Source organism: Zootoca vivipara, chromosome 6 (assembly GCF_963506605.1).
Source record: "Zootoca vivipara chromosome 6, rZooViv1.1, whole genome shotgun sequence".
NCBI classification, from domain to species: Eukaryota; Metazoa; Chordata; class Lepidosauria; order Squamata; family Lacertidae; genus Zootoca; species Zootoca vivipara.
In genome coordinates, this window is record NC_083281.1 from 38,820,350 (window position 1) to 38,833,285 (window position 12,936).

General features: G+C 42.7%; 1 protein-coding gene across 11 annotated transcripts in view; it reads right to left on the reverse strand.

Moving 5' to 3' along the window:
- Positions 1-12,936, reverse strand: part of ZMYM4 (zinc finger MYM-type containing 4) — a 49,845-nt gene that overhangs the window by 15,445 nt on the left and 21,464 nt on the right. For all 11 annotated transcript variants that reach the window (XM_035120514.2, XM_035120513.2, XM_035120509.2 and 8 more), the window contains 13 exons: positions 12,130-12,651; positions 11,403-11,470; positions 10,747-10,917; positions 9,995-10,073; positions 8,783-9,035; positions 7,233-7,407; positions 5,989-6,201; positions 4,923-5,073; positions 4,692-4,807; positions 3,534-3,809; positions 2,336-2,486; positions 1,730-1,902; positions 847-1,036 (listed from right to left, as the gene is read on the reverse strand). In XM_035120514.2, coding sequence (XP_034976405.2) covers positions 847-1,036; positions 1,730-1,902; positions 2,336-2,486; positions 3,534-3,809; positions 4,692-4,807; positions 4,923-5,073; positions 5,989-6,201; positions 7,233-7,407; positions 8,783-9,035; positions 9,995-10,073; positions 10,747-10,917; positions 11,403-11,470; positions 12,130-12,628 — 2,515 coding nt within the window. In that variant the 5' untranslated portion in view covers positions 12,629-12,651. The remainder of the gene's footprint in view (positions 1-846; positions 1,037-1,729; positions 1,903-2,335; positions 2,487-3,533; positions 3,810-4,691; positions 4,808-4,922; positions 5,074-5,988; positions 6,202-7,232; positions 7,408-8,782; positions 9,036-9,994; positions 10,074-10,746; positions 10,918-11,402; positions 11,471-12,129; positions 12,652-12,936) is intronic.

The window sequence follows — 12,936 nt, forward strand, 5'->3', positions numbered from 1 at the left end:
TTTTTTGGGGGCCCCCAAGACAGTGGGGCCCTAAGCTATAGCTATAGAGTCGGACACGACTAAACGACTAAACAACAACAACAAGTTTGGAAAAAGGGAACTTTGAGCAGATATGACTTTATGCCAGGACTAGATGATTTTATCCAGGATATGAGTCTTCTTTTTGTTCAGAAGAATACAAAATACCATTATGGCTGCAATCCTACACACACCTGCCTAGAAATAGCATACTGTCCCAATCAAGGGAAGTAATAGTCCTGCTTTTTAGACCACACCTGGAGTACTGTGTCCAGTTCTGGGCACTACAATTTAAGAAAGATATGAACAAGCTGGAACATGTGCAGGGTTCACCAAGATGATCAAAGGTCTGGAAACCAAGCTTTATAAGGAATGTTTAAGGGAATTGGGCATGTTTAGCCTGGTAAAGAGGAGACTGATGAGAGATGGTAGGCACCTTCAAATATATAAAGGGCTGTCAAATGGAAGATGGAGTAAGTTTGTTTTCTCCTGCTCCAGAGGCTAGGACCCAAACCAATGGTTTCAAGTTACAAGAAAGGAGATACCAACTAAACATCAGGAAGAACTTTCTGACAGTAAAAGCTGTTCAACAGTGGAAAAGCCTCCATTGGGAGGTGATGGATTCTCCTTCACTAGAGGAGTATTGGCTGCAATCTGTTCCTATCACCAGCCTAGTCCAGCTAGATTCAAGTCCACTCTGCTGTTCAGTTGAAAGAAACACAAAGGAAGCACCCCTGGGCATGCTACACTCATTGATATGGGATTTGACTGTAGCTGACATCCCAACAGCTTCCCTGGCACCCATAATAGCAGCAGGCCTTCTTTTACCTGTATTGTTCTGAGGTGGGGGTGGGGGTGGCGGCGGTGGAGGAGGTGGAGGTGGAGGTGGATCTGATGCACACTGCTGATTGCAAAACATCAAAATGCAAAGCAAGTTGCAAAAATGCTTAATTTCCCCTCGCCATTTCAAGGACTCGCCAAGTTTGCCCTGCCTTTTGCAGCTGTCACATTTGGACATCTACAAAGAAGAGAAAAAGAGAGTACAATGTGCATATTGTTATTTTTAAACAGTTAAAAAAATATTGTTCATACATGTCTGACTGCTTTTCTCAAATGACTTTGTTATCGTAGTTGGTTTGCATCCTGTGAACAATCCTACTGACACAAATAACATATGGCCTCCATGTCACTGAGGTCACCTAAGCATCAAGTGACAGCAAAGGATCCAGAAGTACCCCCAAGCTACATACCCACTCCTTCAGAGGGATTGTAGCCCCATCAAGAGCAGGCAGCCTCCCATCCATCCAGTCTAGGAAACCACCCACTAACAGTGCTGCAGTTTCATCTGGATTGAGCTTCAGTTTGTTGGCTCTTATCCAGTCCATTACCAAGGCAAGACCATCGGTCCAGCACATCCACTGCCATCCCTGCAGATGTAAAGGAGTAGAGCTGTGTTTCATCAGCATATTGCTGACAATGTACTCCAGAACTATGGATAACTCCACTCAGTAGCTTCGTGTGGATGTTAAACAGCTTATGTAAGGAATTAAGGAACTGGAGATTGCTTTGAGGCCCACCAATAAGGCTGAAGCAAGCAATGAAACCCCACATCCAAACTCAATACATCTGTACAACAGATCTCACACAAGAGACTTGCTGTCTATCTAGAATTTTAATTTGAAAGACATGTTTGAACTCCAGAGCAGCTTACCTGATAAAACAAAACTGTGAATTTTGACATGCAGTCTTCTGAACAAAACTCCTCCACCTTGCCCCCAAAATGATTCTGAACCAGCTTGGGAGATGTCTGCAAACAGTAGCTACACATCTTACAGTGGTTCCCCCAACGTTTGGCTAAGTCGTGCTTATACAGCAGCTTGCAGCCTGGAACAGCACAAGAGAACAAACAGCAATCAAGTAAGATTTCCACCTCTACTCCAGTTCTCAAAGTAGGACAATATACACAAATAACAGCCAGCACAGACATCCCTTGTGAACAAAGCAGCCACAAGTAGTAATATATGGCTACTGCCTAAAGGCTACTTTGTGACATATTGACTTAAGAATAAGCAACAGGCTATTTTGCCCTTGTAATTAACAGAATAGCTCCTCAATGAATTAGATAAATTTAGATCCCAAACATTGTGGTTTTACAACCCTTGCCAAAATGTAACCTCAAATTCATATTTTGGGATTGAGGATTGCTAAATCCTCAATAGAGACCTGTTCCTGTGGCAATAGGAAGCTCCATGGTCTTGGAACAAAATACTTTGGGACTGAAGTTCGAAATACACAATCCAGATCTGTCTCTTCTTACCCTCACTACAGAATGACTTGTCAATGCCTGAGAATCGCACAGTCTCTTTGATAATCTTCTCAATCTTGCAGTATTCACACATCGACATGACACAATTTATCTTCTTATACTCGTCGCAGCAGGTCTTGCCACAGAACTGGAACATTTTGCCCTGCAATTAAGCAAAAACACTTTGGTCAAACTGAAGCCTCCAATGCCTGGCTGATTCAGGAGAGCACATGCCACCTCATCCTTCTTCAGTGGGAATGCAAATTTGCCCACTTCCATTAAATGCAAATTGGGGCTGAGTAAAAAGCCACCATCCCACAGAAGTGTGAGAAAAGCCTAGAGTAGAATAGTGAGCAGGTCTGGCACCAGTGGGAAGTCAATCTGGGCCCTGGCTGAGGCCCCAGAACTCAGAAGAGTCCCTCATTGGCCCAACCTGCTGTCTGTCTGTCATGAAACCTGGCTGGTGACCACTATACGTAACTCTACCTTTTCTAGGCTCTAAGAACCAAGGGGATCTTCTTCTCAGAGCCTAGAACTCTCAGGGCCAACATCTTAATGCCAGGCACTGCCTCTGTCATCACTGCAGTTTGTCAAAGCTTAATATTTTTATATTAATATTTTTTTAATCTACATTGAAAAAATCTTTCTAGTGACTATGGTTGAGGCATGGGCATTCTCTTGGCTACCTTGGTGACAGAGAAGCTGCTACTGCTGCTGCTGTCATTTAAAGTCTTTTTTTTTTTCAAAAGTGGGGGACAGGGAGGAGTATCAAAATGTGCCAAGAGTCCCCTGAGGTCTGGTGCCAATGCTGGTAGTGAATGTAAATTCAAAAAAATGCAGAAAATATAGATTCATATAAGAAAAATAACAACTTTCTACATCTTGTGGAGGTAAAGATACGCTCAAAAGTGTGTGGGCCAATATCTGCTAAAATCTCAGAACTCAAAGACATGGCTGAATCAATTTGCCCCAAAAAATAATCGTCGAAAAAATATACAAAAGGGGATACAGTGCAAATCAGCCCACTTTGCATTTTGTATACAAGTCTCAAATGTCAGCTTTCCTTGGCGCAGTGTATTTTAAAACTAATTATTAAGCATGGAATACACACAGCCTTGCCTGTCACTGGGCATCTGGTCCACAATTAGAGCACCCACGTGTCCGGCTTCAAGAGGTCTGTGAACAACAACAACTGGCAGGTGCCAATTACCCTGTAATCGAGCAGTTCAGGCTTGGTTGCAAACAGGCGGCTACAGTGTTGACACTTGAGTTTGACGACAGTGCGGGCAAAGGTAACTTGCTGGGACTGAGCGGCGAGTCTCTGGAGACCAGCTGCGGCCGAGCTGCTGACTGAGCTGGGGGAAACCGTGGAGGTAGTGCTGCCTGCTGCTGAAACCGTGGCTCCTGAGGGGATACTGACAATCACTTGGCCCTGTGACAAGGGCACCACTGACGAGTTCATTCCTGCAGGCTTGTTGAACAAGTTCTGTTAAAGCAACGGGATGGAAAAACCTTACATCAACAGGATTTTCTGCCAAGTTTGAGAGGTTCCTAGCGTAGGGTCACCTTTTCAAAATTCCAGGGAGGAGCTAGCAATTTTAATAAGGATTGCAATAGCAGCCTGCTAATCTCTGGAGGTACACCCCACCACCCCAATTCTCTGCCCCACAGCCAACCTATCCCAAGTGTCCATGCTTTTCTTTCCTTTAAATTGTTCTCCATCTGTGGAAAACAGAACTCTTAATTCTTGGGAAACTGATCTCAGAAAAGAGAATCATGGAGAACAAATGAAGACACAGAAGTCTGGGGTTATACCAGTGTTATACCATCTCCATTGTCTTTTTGGTACCTGTTGAAGTTTTCCCTCTTTCAACAAGCCTTCAAAGTGGAGAAGTTTTATCCTAGTTGGAATCCATGTTGGATTTGAAATTGTTTTTATACTGTATATGCATTGGTTTTATACTGTATATGCATTGCCCACCCCCTTTCTACTTTTTTTTAAATGCCAAGCGCATAAAATTATGTGCAAGTTAAATATGTGCAAGTTGAGAGCTTACTCTGTGTGTGTATGCAGGTGTGCATATTATGAAACCACCTCAAGATCCTTCATAGCAAGCAATTCTTACATTAAATATTATATAATTATTATGATGATTATTATAATTAAACTGGCACATCTCTGCACTATGTCTATTAACTGTATTAGCACTCTTATCAGGATGAAACATAGCAATGGAGAAGCTAGGGGTCAAAAGGAGAGGGAGTATGCCCAAGGAAAGATTGGCAATGGCCACAAGTCCAGGAAGGGGAATGAGACTAGCACATCTGACAAGCCCACTGAGTAACTAAACTGGAAAACAGGACATACCTGAAAAGCCACCACGCAGCTATAGCTGCAAAAATTGCGTATGCTGCCATCTGACATAGCGAGGTGATACTGAGGGATGGCTGAGGTCTTACAGCTGTTACACTGAACCTGGACACCTGCCAGAGAGAAAGACAAACATAACAGAAAAATCATAGTGTAAGAAAGTTAATGTGCTTTAAGGTCTCTTGCTTTCAGAAAATGTATATATGAAAAGGACAACACAACATTTACCTGAAGATGTGACCATTTTAACTCTGTGTGCTGACAAGCAGTTCACAGAACAAAAGAGCTCTGTTTTCCCCACATTATTTGTGCTTTCAATCATCTCAGCTGAAGATCTCAGAGATTTACACAGTGCGCAGGGAGTGATTTTTGCTGACTTCTGTAGAAAGAGGAACAACAGATTTTTTTCCCCTTCTGAGAGCAGACAGTGTTAACTTGCCCACATAGCTCACTTGCAGGTGAAAGAAATAGGTGTGTCACATACACAAAACAGAAGTGAGCTTAGTATTTATTTACTAAGTCAATTTACACACTGCTCACTATACATAAAACATCTTCAAGTGGTTTCCAAAAAAGAGTCAAAGATGCCAAAGTAAAGACTCACAGACTTGCAACAGTATCTTTTACAATAGGAAACAAGAACAGCCCCAATTTGCTTCAAGGGGCTGAACTACATGGCTGACTAAGACTCAGGTTTCCAGGTTTCTAAGACTTTCCCAGGAAAGTCACTTTGTGAGAGGAAGATCCTGCAGCAGGTTTAGAGTTCAAAATTCTCTCCCCTGTACCTAGAGCTGCTGTTCACCTGTGCAGTATGGCCAATACCCATCTGGCCCGGAGAAATAAAAACAACTGGTGGTAAGCTCCCCTTTCCTGCCCAGTACAGGTTCTCTCAAATTTTCCCCTTGTCTCAATAGACAGGAAAGTAGAATTCTGGCCTTTATGTTAAAAGCATTCCCTCGTCTCCCCTCCCCCATCCACCCTCCCAGCCCCTATCTACCTCGGTTTCCCTCTTTCTTCTTAGTGTCTTAACAAATGAAACTGATTTGCAAAAATGATACATGTTAAAATATGAGCGACTGCACACACCTTTGTAATTCAAGAAATCTTAAAAAAAAATTTTAAAGCATTCTCTCGCCTCCCCTATCTGGCTGCTCTCCACAGACAGAACTATAAAACTAGTTTCATATTATTAGTGGTAGGGTTGAGGCTCCATGCAAGCCTAGTGTGCATTAAAATAATGATTTAAAACAGTAAAAGCAACACACACCAGGAACCAAAGAAACAAAGCACAGACCTGTTTGTATGCAGTGACACACGTTGAACTGCAAAACTTTTTGGACTGCCCCTCGATCTGAAGCATGTGGCACTGGCCTGAGGCACTGTAACAGTAACCCCCACAGTTCTCACAGCAATTCATGGTCAAGTTGTTTGCTGAGCGGAACTTGGAGAAGCAGGCATCACTGCAGAGTTTGTGCACAACGTTCTGGTAATTCACTTCATGCCGAATCTGAGGGAGCAAAAAAGCCATTACATGGGAGTATTCCAAGGCTTTCTTTCTCTCAAATTAATTATGCATTTTAAAAAATCTAGTGGATTACAGCATTTCCACCCTCCCACCTACCAACCCCTTTTGATTTTGATTTTTTTAATTAAACAAGATAGACTTACAGAAGTGTTTAAAAACTGGCAATCCAGGCAAGTAAATTTTGCATCTTGCAAATTTTGAGTTTTCTTATAATTTACTTGCTTAATTTGTATACTACCCTCCATCCATAGATCTCAGGGTGGTTCACAACAGAAACACTAAGCATTGTGAGTGAATTATACTTACGATAGGCATCAGATTATTTGTCATGAAAATTAAAATCAATATTCTAAGATCCCCAAATGAAGTAACTTACCAGACTTGCTAAAAGTTTTGTTTCATCGTGAATTCTGATTAAAAATTAAGCAACCGAGCAAACCCATTTTTGCTTTTCTGAACCACAAAGGCAAATAATTTCAGTGATTCAGGAGAATTCCACTGGAATGATGCAGTAGAAACTTGGGGGCGAGAGTGGGAAACAATACTATATCCAAGAAGTAGACTCTAGCACAGCATTCCCCATCCCAGCTTGCTTGCTCACATCCCAACCCATTACTGATTCCAGACACTGTCTCAGAAATTCAATGGCCTCCTTGGTTCAAGATGCAAGTGATAAGAGGAGAATGCCATCTGCATACTTGTGACAGCAAACTCCAAAACTTCAGAAAATAGGTCTCTTCTTTGGAACTGGATTCTATTCCATGGTGGCTATAACTGCCCTCACCTGCCATCGCCCTCACACTTGCAGGTGTCCAAAGTGCTCTTTATAATTAGCAACTTGGAAACCAACCAATGAAGTTAGACAAACTAGTGATTTGATGAAAGCAATATGCAGAGCTTTATGGCTGAGTGAGCACTGAATGTGGCTTTTCCCACACCCAAAGCCGATTCACTAATCACCTGGCATCCTGACCCACCAAACATTTAGAAAAAGGGTTTGCAAATTCAGTTACCACTGCATTCTTCTGGCACATGCTGCACTTGGTGGAAATACTGTTTGTGTGAATGGTGACAACAGGCTTCCTTTTCAGCTCGTACATGGATAGACACGACTGGCTGCAGAAGTCCTTGCTGGAGTTAGTGTTGTCAAACTGAGCGGTAATCACATCCTTTGGATTCAGAATGTCCCTAGACGGTTTTGAAAGACGAAGGAATCAGGTGTTCAACTTTCACAACCACAAATTTACACCCTCCACAGACCAGTGAGGTTCTCTACAACACCAATGGTCAGCATAGTGGTTGTGATCTGTCTAGCTAGCATGTTCCACTTTACAAATGGAGCAACTGGTACCAATGAGTGTGACCTGCCCTGACTGCATCTGAATCACAGAAGTAAACCCAGGGCAAGCTTCAGTTACTTCGCGGGTACTTCCAGGGATGTACAAGCTCTGTATTAACACTCCCACAACCAGAAAATGTCTTCAAAATTGATCAAGAGGAGATATATATAGCGTGTGTGTGTGTGTGTACGCGCACACACACTCACTTGCTACCCTGTTTCTCATATTTTAAGACATACCCATAAAATAAGCCATAGCAGGATTTTAAGCATTCAAGGAATATAAGCCATACCCCGAAAATAAGACATAGTGATAGGCGCAGCAGCAGTGCCGGCCGCGGCAGGAGGAGGAGGAAAAAAATAAGACATCCCTTGAAAATAAGCCATGGTGTGTTTTTTTGAGGAAAAAATAAATATAAGACGTGTCTTATAATATGAGAAACACGGTATATATATATTCTCTTGACGGTTAAGTCCAGTCAAAGGAAACTATGGGGGGGTGGCACTCATCTCGCTTCAGGCCAAGGGAGCCGGCATTTGTCCGCAAACAGCTTTCCAGGTCATGTGGCCAGAAGGACTAAACTGCTTTGTGACGGAAACCAGAGTGCATGGAAACGCCTTTTACCTTCCCCGCTGCAGCGGTACCTATTTACTTGCACTGGTGTACTTTTGAACTGCTGGGTTGGCAGAAGCTGGGACAGAGCAACGGGAGCTCACCACCATCATGCAAGTTCAAACCACTGACCTTCTGATTGGGAAGCCCAAGAGGCTCAGTGGTTTAGACCACAACGCCACCTGCGTCCCTTCAAATTATATTCCCAGGGCTGTTTACAAACTAATAATATTAGTGCTATGTTTCTTTCCCTTTTCACAAAAAATAAAATAAAAAGCAAAAATGGCTAAGATTTTTTCCATTCCTTCTGCTGATCGTCAGTGTCAAAAGTCTGCTTTGCAAGTATTTTATTTTCCTAGACTTGAGTACATGGGTGCTTCCAGACTGTCACTACCTTTGGGGTGAAATTCAATCACATACCAGCAAATCCAAGTTACAAAACTGAGTTGGTGCTCTTATGCAACAAACCTCTCCCCCCCACCCCACCCAAAGTGGACTTTCTGCAGCAAAGGGAAGTGTGGGATAACATGTACTTGACACAACGCCTTCTAAACTCCCCACAAACGATTCAGAATGATATGTTGCACATTTCAAAGCCTCAGAGCCCTTACTTTGAGCAGCTGGAACAGGTTTTCTTGGAAGAAGCTGGTGGTCGTGTGACTGGTACAGTATATCCCGTGAGGCACAGTGTGGAGCAGAAGAGCTGAGTGGAGCCTTTCCTCTGATAGGCTGTTTGCCCCTTCTGTAGGATCTTCTTACAGCCTGAACAGGAAACCCGAACAGCCGTACTCGGGACTGAAGGAAGCAGTTTGTTCATGCCAGAGGATGGTGTGTTAGGTGGGAAATTGGAAGTCAGCTGTGGAGCTTACCAAGAAAAGAGGGAAGAGATATGCTGCTATTGAGGTCATCTTCAGAGGCTCTCCTCCGGGTGCTCCACCTTCACCTGAGAAGAAGCAGGTGGTGACCGGAGGGGGGGTGGAGCTTCTTGGTTGTCCCACCTCATTTTTAGAAGTCCCTCCCCAGACAAGTTTGCCTGGGGCCAATGATGCTTTTTTGTAATATATTACTGACCTTAATAACTGATAATACACAAAACAGAACTCTGCCTCCTTCCCTATATAAAATAAAAAAATCACTACTATTACCCTTCTGCTCCAATTGCTCAAACAAAATACAGAAAGCCAATTCTTCCAAGGCACAGGTAGGTAGCCGTGTTGGTCTGAGTCGAAGCAAAATAAAAAAATTCCTTCAGTAGCACCTTAAAGACCAACTAAGTTTATATTTTGGTATGAGCTTTCGTGTGCATGCACACTTCTTCAGATACTTCAGATATCTGAAGAAGTGTGCATGCACACGAAAGCTCATACCAAAATATAAACTTAGTTGGTCTTCCAAGGCAATTAGTATATAGTTATGTACTACTTTGGAAACTGGACTTGTGAACAGGGAGAAGTCAAATTACTGGCCACCAATGCTCCATTAAACTATCAGTTTTCTGTCTCCCTTTCTGAGTCCTGATTTTCTGTGCTGAGCGACTTATCCACAATTAATAAATCCCAAACTGTCTGCACCCAATCCTCTTCTGCAGAGGATTCAATAGATTCCCATGTCTGTGCTATCACTAATCTAGCAGCTGTTAACAAATTATAAAACTTTTTTTTTGCAACACCTTTTTAAAATGTCCCTAGGCTTTTAATTTATTTAAAAATTCTCTTTTGATTTCTGTTATTTATCTTGCTTTTTTAATTTTCCCTGGAAGCATTGCTGAAGGATGGCATAGCCATCTGAAGAACAGGAGGGGCAAGCGCAACCCTTTTCCTTACCAAGAGGGCTGCCACTGACTGAAAACACAGCACTGATCTTCAGTTCCCCTTCCTGAGTTTTTGGCTGCTGGCCATATTCCTGAAACAAAACAGCTACAGGTAAAATTCCAGCCACTGTGATCAGCAGTACTCAATCGATCGTATAAATCCTGGGCTACATTTGGAATAATTGTGCCCTAACTCCAGTACAATAGTATTAGTAATTAACAATTCACTTACTAATCACCTTTTGCAAGGCCCAGACTTACCAGCCCTGCTGAAGAGGCTCCTCGTGAGGCCGGAGGAACATCATCCGGCTATTATTTTATTGATTTAATATGCTGTAAACCGCTTTGAGATTTTTATTTAAAATGTAAAGCGGTATAGAAATTAAAATAAATATAAAATAAACATCTCAAGGTGATGTATAATAAAACAATCCTCCCTTGGGCTGGATGCCATGACAGATCACTTTCCCTATGCAGTGTGCCGATGTCAGCCACCTTTGATAAGAATGGCTCACCAAACTCCATTCCTACTTTTACTCTCCTCCATGCCCCTGCCCCACTTATACATGCATCCAAGATACTGCAGACTTTTCCATGAAAGAGGGATTCTGAAGGCAACCATAAAAGCATCCAAAGAGCTAAGAACGGAGATGCAACCCCATCCCTACTACCACTCAATATCTTCACCATACAGCTTCAACCCAGCAGCTGCACTTATAACACAGGGAGACAGGTCAAGGCTAGGCAGTTTATGTCCCATCTTACCTCAGTATTATCTGGTTCATCCTTAATTTTGTTCAGCAGCCCCTGCTGAGGTGCAATAGCTTTATCGTAGTCATTGTCCAAAGGCTCTTCCTTAATTCTAATATTTGGTGCATAGGAATTCCCCAGCTCTTGACCAACCGATTCCTTATTAGCAAACAGGTAGCTAGACTCCTAGCGCACAAGAACAGTAACTTCAGCAGCATACACATTTGGGAGACAATTTCCCCATTTACCTCTGAAATTAGCTACAGTTCACTTTCCCAGTTTTTCTCTTCTCCGGCAGCTTTCCCCATGACCTCTCCTCTTGTCCTTGTTACCCTGAGTTTCTAGGTCAGGAAACATCTTCTAAGTTTCCTGACCTATAAACTCCTCTCCCCCATTCCTTAGTCCACTTTCTCTCTCTTACACTTGCCTTTCCTAGACCCTTGCTGCTTCTCTCTTTCCTAGGCTCTTCTACTTTGCCCCATATAAGATCAGAGCAGCTCACCGAATGACAGTCCAGGACCCTTCAACTAGCTCCACTGTTCTGTGACACTATGGCAGCTTAGCCAACTATTAGCAGAGGGTTCAGCAGCAGCACGACAAAATCTCTACAATATTCCTATTCCAAAAATATGCACTTTGATATGCCAATCAAATAAAGGCCCACAACTTACCCTGAAGTTAGTTTCTGGTGTTTGTGGTGCCAGCTGTGTCCGTAATGTTTCATCCACTTGATTAGTAACTAGGGAAAAACATATTCAATTAGCATCCCTTTGGAAAGCAATTCTCTGCAACCCGTGGACTACTGCAACAATGCAGGGGTGGGGAACTGCATTCGGCTGGCAGGCCCGATCCTGATCTTCTCATTTCTCCACCCACTGGTGGGCGGTCAACCAACATCATGTAACAACTTCACTCACTGTCAGCACTAATCAGTTGAACAGCACTATCAGTGAACCCCACCTGTCAAGGAACAATTGGGAGCACGTGTTAAAGTTTTTTTTAAAATGTTCCTTTGCAGCAAAATACTTAGCTGCCCACATTATGTCATCAGGTGTAAGACTGGTCAGCATGGTTTGGGGGGAAATGGACTCAGAGGCCAAATTAGAACCCCTGCCAGGTCTAATTAAGTCTGCAGTCCAGAAGTCCCCACCACTGCAGTACTATTTTGTTCATCAGTTTTTTCAAAAGTGGATGGAACCGAGTATATCAACCAAATGCAGCTATCCATGAGGCAGTAGTGAGGCAGCAGAATCTGAGTGCCATTAAGATCTGTCCCATGGTGTGTAACCCACTGGGAATTTCCTTGAAGATGTTTCACTGAAATAAGCAGAAACTCATTAAGTTTAACCTAAACCCTAAGATTTGCTCTCCGCTTAACCTTAGCAAACAAAGTGTTACCTGATTTATCAAGGAAACTGCTTTTCAATCTGGAATCCATTTCCTTCGGCATTTTTTCCAATCGTTTGTCATGCTCCTGAAAAGGTCCTTCTCTGTCTTTCTCCTTAGTCAAAAAAATATCTTTAGCATCATCTCTTCCTATGCTAAAATCTTTCCGAACAGACTTAAATACAGAGGGCCCTTTGTCGAAAGGGGAAGAGAGGTCTTTCTGAATCACATTTTGCATCTGTGTGTCTTTCTCATTGTCCACAGCATGATCCCGAACCCTCCTCATATCTCCCCGAGTATCCTCAGGGCGCAAAGGGAGGCTATCCTTTGCAGGAAAAGTTTGCTCATCCTCATTGTCACTCCCAACAATAGGAATCCCTGTAAGATCCCCAGAGTTCAAGAAGTAATCACTGTCAACCAGCAAGGAGTTTGTAGATCCTGTTCGATTCTGCATTCTGTACGGTATGCTATCGAAGGCAGGGGTTAGGTTGTGAACAGTTTTCTCAGACATTTCTGTAGGTACAAGCTCACCACCTGGAGAAGGAAGAAGAATCAGATGCTTTCCAAAAACCAACATATTTACAATATGGAAGCAAATATAAGGATGAGGATATTGTTTTGGGCTTTCAGCTGGATATCACAGTTTGTAATTTTGATGTTTTGTATTTCAAAAGTTACTTTTTGCAGTCTTGTGACCGGATGTGAAAGCGGGAAGGAGACTTAATAAAATATTTATGTGTGCCCCAATATATTTATTAGACTTTAGGAGATGGAATAATGTCCTTAATCTGTCATGAACACACTGCTGATCAACTTCTT